This window comes from Sphaerodactylus townsendi, linkage group LG13, assembly GCF_021028975.2.
Source record: "Sphaerodactylus townsendi isolate TG3544 linkage group LG13, MPM_Stown_v2.3, whole genome shotgun sequence".
Classification (NCBI taxonomy): domain Eukaryota; kingdom Metazoa; phylum Chordata; class Lepidosauria; order Squamata; family Sphaerodactylidae; genus Sphaerodactylus; species Sphaerodactylus townsendi.
In genome coordinates, this window is record NC_059437.1 from 3,944,196 (window position 1) to 3,957,112 (window position 12,917).

At 45.3% G+C, this 12,917-nt stretch overlaps 1 protein-coding gene across 4 annotated transcripts in view; it reads left to right on the forward strand.

Moving 5' to 3' along the window:
- LOC125442736 (neuronal migration protein doublecortin-like) overlaps positions 1 to 12,917 on the forward strand; it is a 49,944-nt gene that overhangs the window by 26,543 nt on the left and 10,484 nt on the right. For 2 of the 4 annotated variants that reach the window (XM_048514371.1, XM_048514373.1), the window contains exon 3: positions 10,376 to 10,473. In XM_048514371.1, the coding sequence (XP_048370328.1) occupies positions 10,376 to 10,473 (98 nt within the window). The remainder of the gene's footprint in view (positions 1 to 10,375; positions 10,474 to 12,917) is intronic. The other 2 variants (XM_048514372.1, XM_048514374.1) reach the window with 1 other exon arrangement.

Sequence of the window (12,917 nt, forward strand, 5' to 3'; positions counted from 1 at the left end):
TTTGAACCGTGTCTTTGCCACTTGCAACCAGATCCTGCCAGAACGTGGATTAGCAGGGAGAACGAGCGCCAGAAACGGAATCTGCCACGCAAGTAATGGGGAGGTCGTCCCTCAAACCTGGCTAGTCTGTGTTCTGAAACCTGGCTAAGACAGTAGTGGGGATTCGACCGTAAACTTGCTTTCTATCAGTCAATTCCAGCAGGGTCTCTGCAGGGAGACCTACTGGCAAATTAAAGTGGCATTCCATAATTGATTTCCTTTGAAATAGTTTCCCCTTTGTGCTTCGTATATTTATATTCTAATCCCCTTCTCTATGCATGCCTTTCTCTTCATACCTCTCCTAACAAAGATCCTCTTCTTTCCTCCAAGAACCCATTCAAATGAGAGTACTTGGATTTGAAATTCAGTCTGATCCATTAACCAGATAAGCCAGATGGTAGACTTCCAGGTCTGAAGTAAAGGGGAATCAATCTGCTTAAATCCATAGGCTTAGATCCAGCCAGTTTTTCCACTGGTGAAAAGGAGGTAATGGGATCAGTCCCTGCCACCATGGCCAACCTGTGGCTCTCCAGTTGTTCATGGACTACAATTCCCATCCAGATGCAGACATCTGTCATTCGACCCCGTAGAATTTGTTGATCATTTTCTGAGGCCTTTTAGGACTATGATTGGAACTGCTAAACAGGTGATAAAAGGAATGGAAGAGCAAAATAACACAGTTTGAAATTAATGCAATGCTTCCTGGACCTTCCTGAAATTCAGTTTGCTGTTGGCATCCTAGCAAGGTCTGGTTGCTTCTTTGTGTTCAAACCTCCGTGTATCCAGGCAAGGTCTTGATCGCATAAATAATATTTGGGTTGGATTCAGAGAGCCAAGAAATGAAATTCTGGCTCTACGCTCTAGATAGCTCTCTCTGTTTCAACAGAATTTTGGAGGGAGGGTAAAATGGCCATGTGGCTGAATCTATATGCATTCGAATAAAATGCCCAATGCCAACTCTACTGTCGGCTTGAATCAGTCCTTTGTTCGGTTATATGAGGAGGGGATCTGTGTTGCTTTCAGGAGAAAAGAACAATTAACATTTGCATGCCCTTTGCAGATACCAGTGGTAGATCCAGAAGACATTGATTTTAAATTAAAGCGTGACCTTCTCCAGCTATAGTCTCTGGCCGGCTGTGCCCGACTGAGGAAGCTGAGACCCAGCCAGTCAGAGTCTGACACGGGCCTGCTGCTTCCTGTTTTTAGAACCATCAAAAGGATTGTTCAATTTGCAGGATCTTGCAGAATGCCCACGTCATTTTGGGCTGACTTCAGAAGGATCCCCAAAGGTTATTCTTAAAGACGAACGTGTCAAATGGACGTATGGATAAATTGCTGCTATTACTGATTTACATTCTAACTGTGACCTATGGAACAATTTGCTGCATTTTTATTTCACCCTTCCTCCAAAGAGACGGGGGAGGCATTTGTTTCCACCACCACCACCACCCTTTTATTCTCCCCAGCTCTAAAATATAGATTAGGCAGACAGACTGTGGCTGGCCCAAAATCATAATATCAGGAATGGGCATTTGAATCTAGATATCCTCTATATAAACACTACAATCTAGTCCATAGGTGTCAAACTCGCGGCCCTCCAGATGTTATGGACTACAGTTCCCATCATCCCCTGCCAGCATGATGCTGGCAGGGGATGATGGGAATTGTGGTCCATAACATCTGGAGGGCCGCGAGTTTGACACCTGTGATCTAGTCCAATCTGCACTTATCCCATTTCTGTATAACAATCTAACTGATGCTCTTAAGATACCTATGCTTTTGAACAACATGGATCCCACAGTGTGCGAGAATGTAGCAAAATTTCTGCTAAAGATAATAGACGTAAGTCTAGATGGATACTAATCAATGTATATGTATTATGACCACATATAGCCAGCAGTAATTTTTCTAGCTTCTGTAAGTATCCGATGACATGCAAGTGAGTCAACTTAGTTGAAGGAAGGTTCTGTAGTTATAGAAGGACCATGTATATATTTTAGTACCAGTGTCTATAACTGTGAGCAATAATGGGCAAATTTTGTATGCTTATTTTGTATGTTTATTTTATGCCAATAAAGGCTTGTTACTTGTAGTCCAAGAGGTCACCAATGTGGTGCCCCATGGGTCCCGTGGCTTCTGCTTTTCTGGTGCCAACCAGGTGTTTTGGGGAAGTGGGTGGGGCCAGGTAGGTTTTTTGCCCAACAAGGCTTCCAATTGACCATTGGACATTTGATTGGCTGTGCAGATATTTTTAAAATGTTGCTTTTGCAGCAATTGCCACCACAACACAAGGATCTACGCTGTGTTTATGAAGTTAAGCTTTGGCAATCATTTTGAAACTGGCTCCACCTTAGGATTGCTAGCTCCCTTCTGACAGCCGGCAGAAGATCTGGGCACGCCAGTGATGACATCATTTATGGTGCAATTTGGAGGCGCCAGCATAGCACTGGGCAAGGATGCTCTAGCACTTGCCCCCAAAATTCTGAGGTTGCCATAGTGTTTTGGGTAGAGTGACAGAGTGTTGTCCCCCGCCCCCCACCTCTGGTGCAATGCCAGCGCTTCTACGTCTTGCCGGAAGTTACATTATGGTCAAGGTGACCAGACGTCCCGCTTTTGGCAGGACAGTCCTGCCTTAAACCAATTTGTCCCGCGTCCCGCGGGTTTTTTTTACTGTCCCAATTTTTGGAAGGCTGCCGCACTGCCTTCTGGGGCGCTCCCCTTTTCCTACCCTGTGACAGGGCGGGAAAACAGGGAGCGCCCCAAAAGGCAGTGCACTCCTGCGGCCGCATGCGCCCGCCCACCCTGGTCCCGGTTTAAAAAGGTGACAATCTGGTCACCTTAATTATGGTGCCCATGCCTCGCTTTCTCCCCCCTTCCAGCTGATCTGTCTCTGCCTGCCAGTCATTTCAGTGTTGATAGGCAGTGGCAGGAGTCGGTGGGCGATTGCCCGCCATTAGCAGGCACTTGGGAGCCCTACTTCACATCCTCCTGCAGCCATTTTGCGGCAGCCATTTTGTTTCTGTACCCATCCTACTGTGTTTGAATTCCAAATGGGTCCACAAACTCCAAAAGGTTGGGGACCCCTGCTCTAGCCACTGTCCACGAGTGTCTGGAAATAGAGCCCTGTTTATTCCCATAGAAAATTGGAAGAATTTACCATTTTACTATGCTGTATAGACCTTTGACTGTGCTGAATGTTCACCAGGTTTATTTTCAGTTGCCCCCACCAAATCTTCTTAATATTTCTCTGTCTGGGTTTGTTCATTGCTTTGTTTCTGTTTTACCTCCTGCTTCTCGTTTGGTTTGCACCAGAGAAGGGTTTCTTTCACCTCCCAAGGGTCATCTCAGGTAATCAGGAATCACATAATAAACTTAATGATGCCATTATGCTGTCTGGACAGAGTGGGCCACGTGACAATGCCTTTAAGGATGAATGAAACCAACTGAGACCTTATATCCTGAACTCACCCCATTTCCCCCAAGGAGGCAGAAAATAAATTTTATTACACGAATTTCCACTGCTTGACCTCATTATAAAGCAATGAATAAAGATCCTGTTTCCTAATTGTTTCGGTCAAGTTTTAACCTTTATATGAACATCCCTTATGAAACACATTGATCTGACCAGATGTCCCACTGACTTGCCCGTAATCTAGTTGTCATTTGTTAGCATTGTACGACGGGACTGTAAAAATCTTATTAGATAGGGGGCTGGGAATCTCCTTCCCTGGTGAGACTGAGATGACATGTATATTGCGGCATATTACCGTTTATACAGCATCATGTTATAGCACAGTGATGGCGAACCTATGGCATGGGCCCTTTCTGTGGGCACGTGAACATAGAGTTCATCATGTGGGAGGTGGAAAATCACCCCCCCCCCCCACACACACACATCTAGGCTGGCCTGGGCCACTGAGCACGACGTGCACGCACCGCCGTGAGCACGGAGGACTCGGCTGGCAGGCCTGGTGCCTGTGCTCCGGGTGGCTGCTGCCGGGGGGGGGGGGGTGCGCAGAGGAGGCAGAGATGCTAGAGAGGAACAGAGTGGTGCCCGCAGGACTTGCTGGAGGCTAGAGCAGGCTGGTCTCTGCTTTAGCAGGTGGGGCGGAGGAAGAGGGAGCCAACCGTTTTTTTCTAAACTAAAACCTCAGCATTCAGGTTAAATTGCCGGGTTGGCACTTTGTGATAAATAAGTGGGGTTTGGGTTGCAATTTGGGCACTCGGTCTCAAAAAGGTTCGCCAACACTGTTATAGCACAACGTTTCCTAATCTGTGGGTTGGGACCTAAAGGTGGACTGCGAAGCCTTTGAAACAGCTGCACCTGCCTTTTCTCTTGTTCTCTTTAGTATTTTGGAAGCCAAGATTTGACCCTGGAAATAGATTCTTCCGTGTCATACTTCAGCTGGTGTTTTTTTCTTCCTTGTGTGTACATCTTGATCAAGTGAAACATGTCCTGATGGTTACTAGAGTGAATGTCATAGAATCTTAGGGGGGATTCGAGAGAGTATTGGAGAAGGAAGGGGTGGAAACTAAGCTCCACAGACAAAGACTGCATATGTTAAAATGCTTGAGGTTCATACTGGGGGCAGCTGCCCCCTTTGTGCGATGTTTGTTGGTTTCTCAAAAACATCTGCTTAGCCACTGTAGAAAAAGGAGTGCTTAGCTAGATGGGTGCCAAGGTCATAGTTTGCCAGTGGCATAGTGCCAAGGGGGCGGGGTGGGGCGCGATGCTCCGGGAGTGCGCTGGGGCAGGGGCGTAGGCATACCCTGGGCGAAGTTCCCCCTTGCTCCGCCCCAGTAGTTTGCCTAGGATGCCAAACAGTTTTGAGCGACTCCTGGCTGGATCACCATACCAAGCGAATTCGGACTTGCGAGTCACCATACTGACCTGCTGCTGTTGTAGCACATGTGACAGAAGAAAGTGAGTTTTTCCAGCACAGAATTTGGCCAAGTTCTCTGTGTGCCAAATCGCTTCCCACTAATGGCGATCCTATGAATTAATGTCCTCCAAAATATCCCGTCGTTAACAGCCTTACTCAGGTCTTCCAAATGGAGGACTGTGTCTTCCTTGATTGAGTCAGGCTATCGCATGCTGGGTCTTTCCTTGCTGCCTTCATCTTTTCCTAGCATTATTGTCTTTTCCCACGACACTTGTCTTCTCAGAATGAGGCCCAAGTTTCAGTTTAGTCATGTTAGCTTCTAGGTCCATGTTGGCAAACCTTTGGCACTCCAGATGTTATGGACTACAATTCCCATCAGCCCCTGCCAGCATGGCCAACTGTTCTAGGTTAAGTTCATCTAGAACTCACTGACTTGTCTTTTTGGCAGTCCACAGTATCCATAAAACTCTCCTTCTCCTTTTAAGGGATCTACTTTCTTCTGGTCAGCCTTCTTTATTGCCCTGAGCAGGCTTGTTTTGAACCGAGGACACAAATGTGATTACCTTGGAAACTTGTCTTAATCAAAAACCTTTGCTACGCCAGGCATGAGTTCCTGATCAGATCAACTGTGCGGTCTTGTCTACATTCATCTTGAGCACCTTGAAGAAGAAGAAGAAGAAGAAGAAGAAGAAGAAGAAGAAGAAGAAGAAGAAGAAGAAGAAGAAGAAGAAGAAGAAGAAGAAGAAGAAGAAGAAGAAGAAGAAGAAGAAGAAGAGGAGGAGGAGGAGGAGGAGGAGGAGGAGGAGGAGGAGGAGGAGTTTGGATTTATATCCCCCACTTCTCTCCTGCAGGAGACTCAAAGGGGCCTACAATCTCCTTTCCCTTCCCCCCTCACAACAAACACCCTGTGAGGTAGGTGGGGCTGAGAGAGCTCCGAGAAGCTGTGACTAGCCCAAGGTCACCCAGCTGGCATGTGTGGGAGTGCACAGGCTAATCTGAATTCCCCAGAGAAGCCTCCACAGCTCAGGCGGCAGAGCGGAGAATCAAACCCGGTTCCTCCAGATTAGATACACGAGCTCTTAACCTCCTACACCACTGCTGCTCCTAGCAAACCTTGCCAAAGAGTCTTGCAGCCGTGCAGTGTCCATACATGCTGCAGGACCAGGTGGTGCTTGGGTGATAATTTTAAGAAGTGAAAATAAACTTGACAATATCTTATAGATTACCAAAGAAAAGGCATGATATTTCCCAGGCTCATGGCTGCTGAGTCATTAAAGTAAAATACTTGAAGCTCATTTCATCATGTTGATACTTCACTGAACCTGGGCAGCTGGATGCCTCCCTGATGAAGGTTTGCATACATTGCATTGCCTGCCTTTTGCACTTATGCAGTCAGTGACATCTATTCATGGATTGACTGCATCCTCGGTTCCTTCAGAGCCATACACTGAAGACACACACAAACACCTAAGTAGTAAGTCTCAACTAAAAAATCTCCAACATATTTTTTCTTTTAACCGTGAGGGTAGTAGTATCTGTGAAGAAGCAGCCTAACTATGGGAGAAAATTGAGAAAAGAACACAACTGAAATTGTTTGGAGGAATCTAGATAACACAGTGACCTATCATCTCCCTGGTTGTGTACAATGAGCAGGCTATAAGCCAAACCAGCAGGTATTTGAGCACTCACTGAAAGCAGCAAAACTGTTTCAGTGCTGCATCGCTTCAGCCTAGGTTGGATGATGTCAAATTTATGTATTTAATAATTGAAACGTTTTTTATGCTTAACACTCAGCCAAGTTGCCAAACAAGTTCCAAAATCTAAAAATGAACCAGACTACAGCCATTAAAACTGCCAGCAAAAAGATATGCAAAATACCAGCAATCAAAAATAACTGGCAGTAATTAAAATGATATAAAATATGGTGGACTGATATATAGAGCACAATTTAGCTTACTCTGTTATTAAAAAAAAATTATAGACACAGAAAATTAGCATGCAAATCCACCCTTTCCCCCAAAGTATTTATTTTCTCTGTGCAGAGATGTCTTTTGAACAGACAAGGATTTGATCATCTTCAGTCTAAACTGATATAAATGAGGCACCTGCTCTTTACCTCTCCGAGGCCTTTGTTAACCAAAGTTTGCCTCCACTGCAAAGGAATTAAGTTAAATTCCAGAAACGATCAAACGCGTCGATGTTCATCTACTTATAGTGTTATAGAACTGAAAGGCAAGGTTACCTTCTAATACCACACAAAGGATATCTAAGCGGCAGATTTGGATTTTTCTCTTACCGGGTTGAACGAGTAGATAAACACTTTTGTGTCTTTGTAAAAGCACCCTTCAGTTTGACAAGGGGGAAGGAATAGAATTGTTTCATATTGATTACCGCATCCATTAGATTGCCCTTTCAGATACAGAGAAGTTGCATTTCCTTTCGGCGAACAACCGTTTGAAGGTTTATAGGGTAGTGGAAGGAGACATTTTATCCCTTGGATACAGCCCAGTGAACTCTTCGGCCTTTTCGTTTCTTGGCATTCTGCCTAGTACTGAAGCATTCAGGATTTTCTTGTTTTGTTTCAATTGATTTTAATTAGCTATATTTGAACAGGAGTTGTGCTTGGGGACGGGGTGCATTTTTCTGAAAGGCAACATTTAGACAAGACAACATTTTAGTATTGTCCTTTCGCTAATGGATTCCAAGGTTGTTGCTCCATGTGGTTTAATGGATCTTCGGTAGAAACTGAAAACATTTGGGCTAGAAAATTTTCCTTACGTGAGGTTTCTGGTTCACAGTAAAGTATGGCTTGAATCTGGGTCAAATTCTCCATCAGTGGAGCAGAATTTGCCTGCCCTCCTCCACACACACTGTCACCTTCTGAGTTCCACAAGATCCTACTCCTACAGTTTGGGGAACTAGAATAACATGGGGCGGCGGGCAGCATGAAGGGGCACTGGTGGAAACTGACATTTCATCTGTATTCAGTTCTATATATTTTAATTACTTATCCAGTTGTGTTAGTGTTCATTCTTATTGCATATGTGGCAGTAAGGTGGGGTAGCCAATCTATGGTGCTCCAGATGTTCATGAACTACAATTTCCATCAGCCCCTGCCAGCATGGCTAATTGGCTGTTCTGGCAGGGGCTGATGGGAATTGTAGTCCATGAACATCTGGAGCCCCATAGGTTGGCCACCCCTGCTAAGGTTTATGTCAGCTTTACAACAGTTTTACCTTAGCAGGGTTGGCCAACCTATGGGGCTCCAGATGTTCATGGACTACAATTCCCATCAGCCCCTGCCAGAACAGCCAATTAGCCATGCTGGCAGGGGCTGATGGAAATTGTAGTTCAAGAACATCTGGAGCAATGGAAGTCAGCAAGATAAACACTGCTTTCAGGAGTAGCCAGCCGTTGTTTTCTCCTCTAAAGGACACAGGGGAGGCCAGGTAAAAAGTACAAGCAGGAGCCTGCAGAATTCTGTAAATGTCGAACAACCTCAGCCTTCACCTTGACCCGCTTTAATGCCTTACCTTCAGTTCTTCTAGCTGGGAGATATATTCATGCATCTTCTATTCCCAACGTGTTTGTCCTTGCCAATCGAAGGCCGTGGAAACAACTAAACATGCTCTTGAGTTGTTCATTTTACAAAGAAATTTGTTCCTTACTTGTCACCCAAGTTCTATCTAATTTTTCAGGTGGATCTTATAAATTATATATACCCCTTTCAGATCTCTTTAAGAAAAGCACCTTTAATCTGGACAAATTTTGTTTTCACCTCGTTTAATAGGGACGCACCTGGTTAAATGTTTTTTATTAACTAAACCTGTAATGGGTAATTTAGTTTATAACAGGGTTATGATTTGTCTCCCTGTATGTGCATATTTCCTTTTACTAGTTGCTGTCTGTTGATCATGTTATTGCCGATCTGTGATCGGATTAAAATTAGACAAATACAAACAGGAATGAGATAAACACAGTCGCTTCACATTTTGCTTTGGATCTTTTACACAGATTGTGTAAACGAATATTTCCTCTTTCAAAACTAGGGGACATCTCAGTTTGTGATCACTGTTATCAAAGTTGCGTCCCTGTGATCATCCTCAGGGGGTTGCGTCCCTGTGATCAGCCTCAGGCACTCACTTGCCAGGACTGTGAAAAGCAAACTGTGCAAACCAGTGTTACATGGAAACATTTTACACTCACTGCCAGAACCACCACATATCTTCTCTGCTTCCTTTCCCTCGCTTACCTGGGAGCCTCATGTTCTAGACCAGGGGTCTGCAACCTGCGGCTCTCCAGATGTTGATGGACTACAATTCCCATCAGCCTCTGCCAGCATGGCCAATTGGTCATGCTGGCAAGGGCTGATGGGAATTGTAGTCCATCAACATCTGGAGAACTGCTCCACAGTAAAGGTAGTGCTAGCGCGATCCTGGAAGACCAAGAAGATACCGAACGTGGAGGAATGGAGAAGTAAGGTTCAGCAGCTTTATATGATGGACAGAATTTCTTTTAATTTAAAAGACCGGCCAACTGAGGAATATTATAAAGTATGGCAGCCACGGATCAATTACTCAGCTAGAATTAATAAAGTTTCACTGAATTTGTTAAGTGTTTAAGCTTAAATTTTCTTTTGCTCTCTCTGTACCGTTTAGTTAAGGAGAAATTACTGTACATAAAATTCTGTAAATTTTAATAATACTAGTCGTAAACCAATAGAGGGGAAGTCAGAGGGGTATTTGGTGGGAGGGGGAGGAGGGAAGGGTTTGTTAAGGGATTAAGGATGAATATTAAATGTGAGTAGCAAAGCCTAGATTTTTGTAAAACTCTACATGGGAACTCTTTTATTTTATGTACGGACAAATGCTCTCACCTGTAAATGTATGAAACATTCCTTAATGCCGTTTATGAAACTGCAATAAAAACATTATTTAAAAAAAACATCTGGAGAGCCGCAGGTTGCAGACCCCTGTTCTAAGCTAAGGCTGTGTTCCTTGGCCCTGTCTGGCTGAGCTTCAGCATTCGGCTGATTCCTTCTGGACGTGTCCCCTCTCTACGCAGGGCAGCCAGGCTTCTGAGATTCCGCCATCTGTCTGTCTGCCTTGGCACTAGGGAACTCTGCCTTGGCACGCCTCTGAGGCTTGAGCTGATCCCTGTGGCTTCACCTGAGTGCTTGCTGATTGCAATATCTCCTTATCAGCCAAGCCCAGACCTCTGTCATGTAGTCCATGCAGAAAATGTGACTATTGCTTGCAAATCAAAATATGCAGACACAGTCACATAGGAGTGATGCTGGAAAAGGTGCTTAAGACTGTCCAGAAAATCCTCGTCTGCGTTTTATAATTTGCCGATCGCGGAGTCGATATGCTGATGGGTTTTGATGAAAACTGGACGGATTTTTTTCCTGACATCTTCGTTCATTGCTGATTTTCTCTCTGATTTTATAACAGCAAATGGAACATCGAGCAGCCAGCTCTCCACCCCCAAATCGAAGCAGTCCCCAATCTCCACACCTACCAGTCCAGGGAGCCTCCGTAAGCACAAGGTATTACGTTTCTTATACCTTACTAAATCTCTTTCAATCCATTTCGGTTTTCTGTGGGAGGGGTGCATTATAAATACAGTAAATACAGCAAATACATCTGGGTATTAGGTGCCTGTACCAGAGAGGTGGCTTGCCAGGTGAGAGAATGGTTCAACTAACCTCTGCTGCACTTTAGCACCACCACAGGGTACAAGTGGTACTGCAACTCAGCAGAGATAGATGCATGAGGATCTGAAGTGGTTTTCGTTCCCCCTGGCCCTCCAAGGGTGCCAGATCAGTCAGAATAATTTGTAACCCAGGCACTGACTTTTGTTCATGCTGTTCCATTTTTGGGCTATCCAGAGTATTTCCTTGCTGCCAGCCCTAATATATCTCACCAATCCTGTCATTTATGCGTTGAACATTTATGTGCAGCAGTAATCTAGAGTCTGGACTATTATCTATAGTCTCAGAATGTTTCGTTGAAATTTGGAAATATTCCATGTGTTTTATGATTTTGTCAGTCTTGTTATCTGTAGATTTTTCAGTCAATTTACAGTACTTGGAGTACCATGCTCTAGGATAGGGATGGCCAACCTATTGTAAGGAACCAGTAAAGTCCTGGTCAAAAGTAACTTTTCAAGTTCTTTATTGAGCTGGCATTCTAAGTCAATCACAAGCAATGCGGGAACTGACCCCCCCAACGTTCGAACAGCCTCTTTTACAGGCTCCCCACCAGTTCCCGCCAAAGTTAGATAAACACCTTTAGTTCCCATCTGAAAACCACATTGAAGAAGAGAAGAAGAGTTTGGATTTATATCCCCCCTTTCTCTCCTGCAGGAGACTCAAAGGGGCTGACAATCTCCTTGCCCTTCCCCCCTCACAACAAACACCCTGTGAGGTGGGTGGGGCGGAGAGAGCTCCGAGAAGCTGTGACTAGCCCAAGGTCACCCAGTTTCACACAGACAGGCAACAGAAACAGGAGATACAGATACTAGAAACTACAGATACTGGAAACACTCCCCAATCTGGGCGTCCCGCCAACCTTGTCAGACGAAAACCTTCCAAGGCTAAGCAGCAACTTTACACCTATGGTGCTCCAGATGTTTATGGACTACAATTCCCATGAGCCCCTGCCAGCAGTAGTCCATGAACATCTGGAGAGCCATAGGTTGGCCCCCCGTACTGTTGGAGAACGTTTCATAACGTAAATAAATAAAAGATATCCCAGAGTGGGGGTCACCAACCTTTTTGAGCCTTTGGGCACCTTTTGGCACCACCCTAAAATGACTTGCTGAAGGAGGTGAAGCCAAACAGAAGACTTCCATCCTCAACACCTCCTGGGAAGGAGGAAAGCCTAAAGAGGGGATGGACCCACACAGTGATTAAAGAAAGCCCAAATGCTTTCCCGTCCTCCTGAATCTACACTGTGAGGAAATCCTTTTGAGCATAAGAACATAAAAATGAGCCAGCTGGATCAGACCAGAGTCCATCTAGTCCAGCTCTCTGCTACTCACAGTGGCCCACCAGGTGCCTTTGGGAGCTCACATGCAGGAGGTGAAAGCAATGGCCTTCTGCGGCTGTTGCTCCTGAGTAGAGATGGCCATTCAGGAGCTCCGACTCAACAGTTCAGCCCGAGCTGGGCTTGGCTCGGGCGAGCTCAGGCGCTGCTGGGCCGAGCCGAGGCCCTCCGAACATCAGCCGCTCCGAATCCATGAAGTTCGGAGTGGCAGGTCCCCCGAGCTGCAGCTCACTCCGAGCCTGGTAAAAAAAAAATCCTCCCGTGTGCACGACGAGCTCTGCAAGGGTGGCGTGAAATCCCCGCCCCCCAAAAAGAAAAAACCTCCCCTGTGCGCACACAGACAGGCCCTGCAAGGGTAGCTGGGATCCCTGCTCCGACAACTTGAAATTAAGAAAGAATAGAGCACACCACAGAAAGAAATTCTGGGGCAATAAAGGGATAGAATGGGAGAAATCTATACATCTGATTCTGAGCCAAACTTTTAACAATGAGACTTTAGGAAGGATTTTTTTTCCCTTACCACAACCAAAGAAATAATAAAAAAGTATAAAGTATACTTCTGACAGAGAACATCTTAAACACAATTTTGGGTAAGCTACAAATTTACAATTTGCTGCCGTGAGATGTGGTGATATCCACTGGCTTTAAATAAAGTTGTGGAGTTTGGGTCTACCAGTGACGGTATTCAGAGGCCGTGTATCTTTGAATGCTAGTTGCTGGCCGTCCACATTGCCTGTGAGTTTCCTGGAAACATCTGTTTGGCCCAGGGGTCTGCAACCTGTGGCTCTCCAGATGTTCATGGACTACAATTCCCATCAGCCATCTGGAGAGCCACAGGTGGCAGACCCCTGGTTTAGCCATTGTGGAAAGCAAAATGCTTGACTAGATGGGCCTTCGGGCCGATCCAGCAGGACTTCTATTACTTTATTCACTGAACTAAATACTT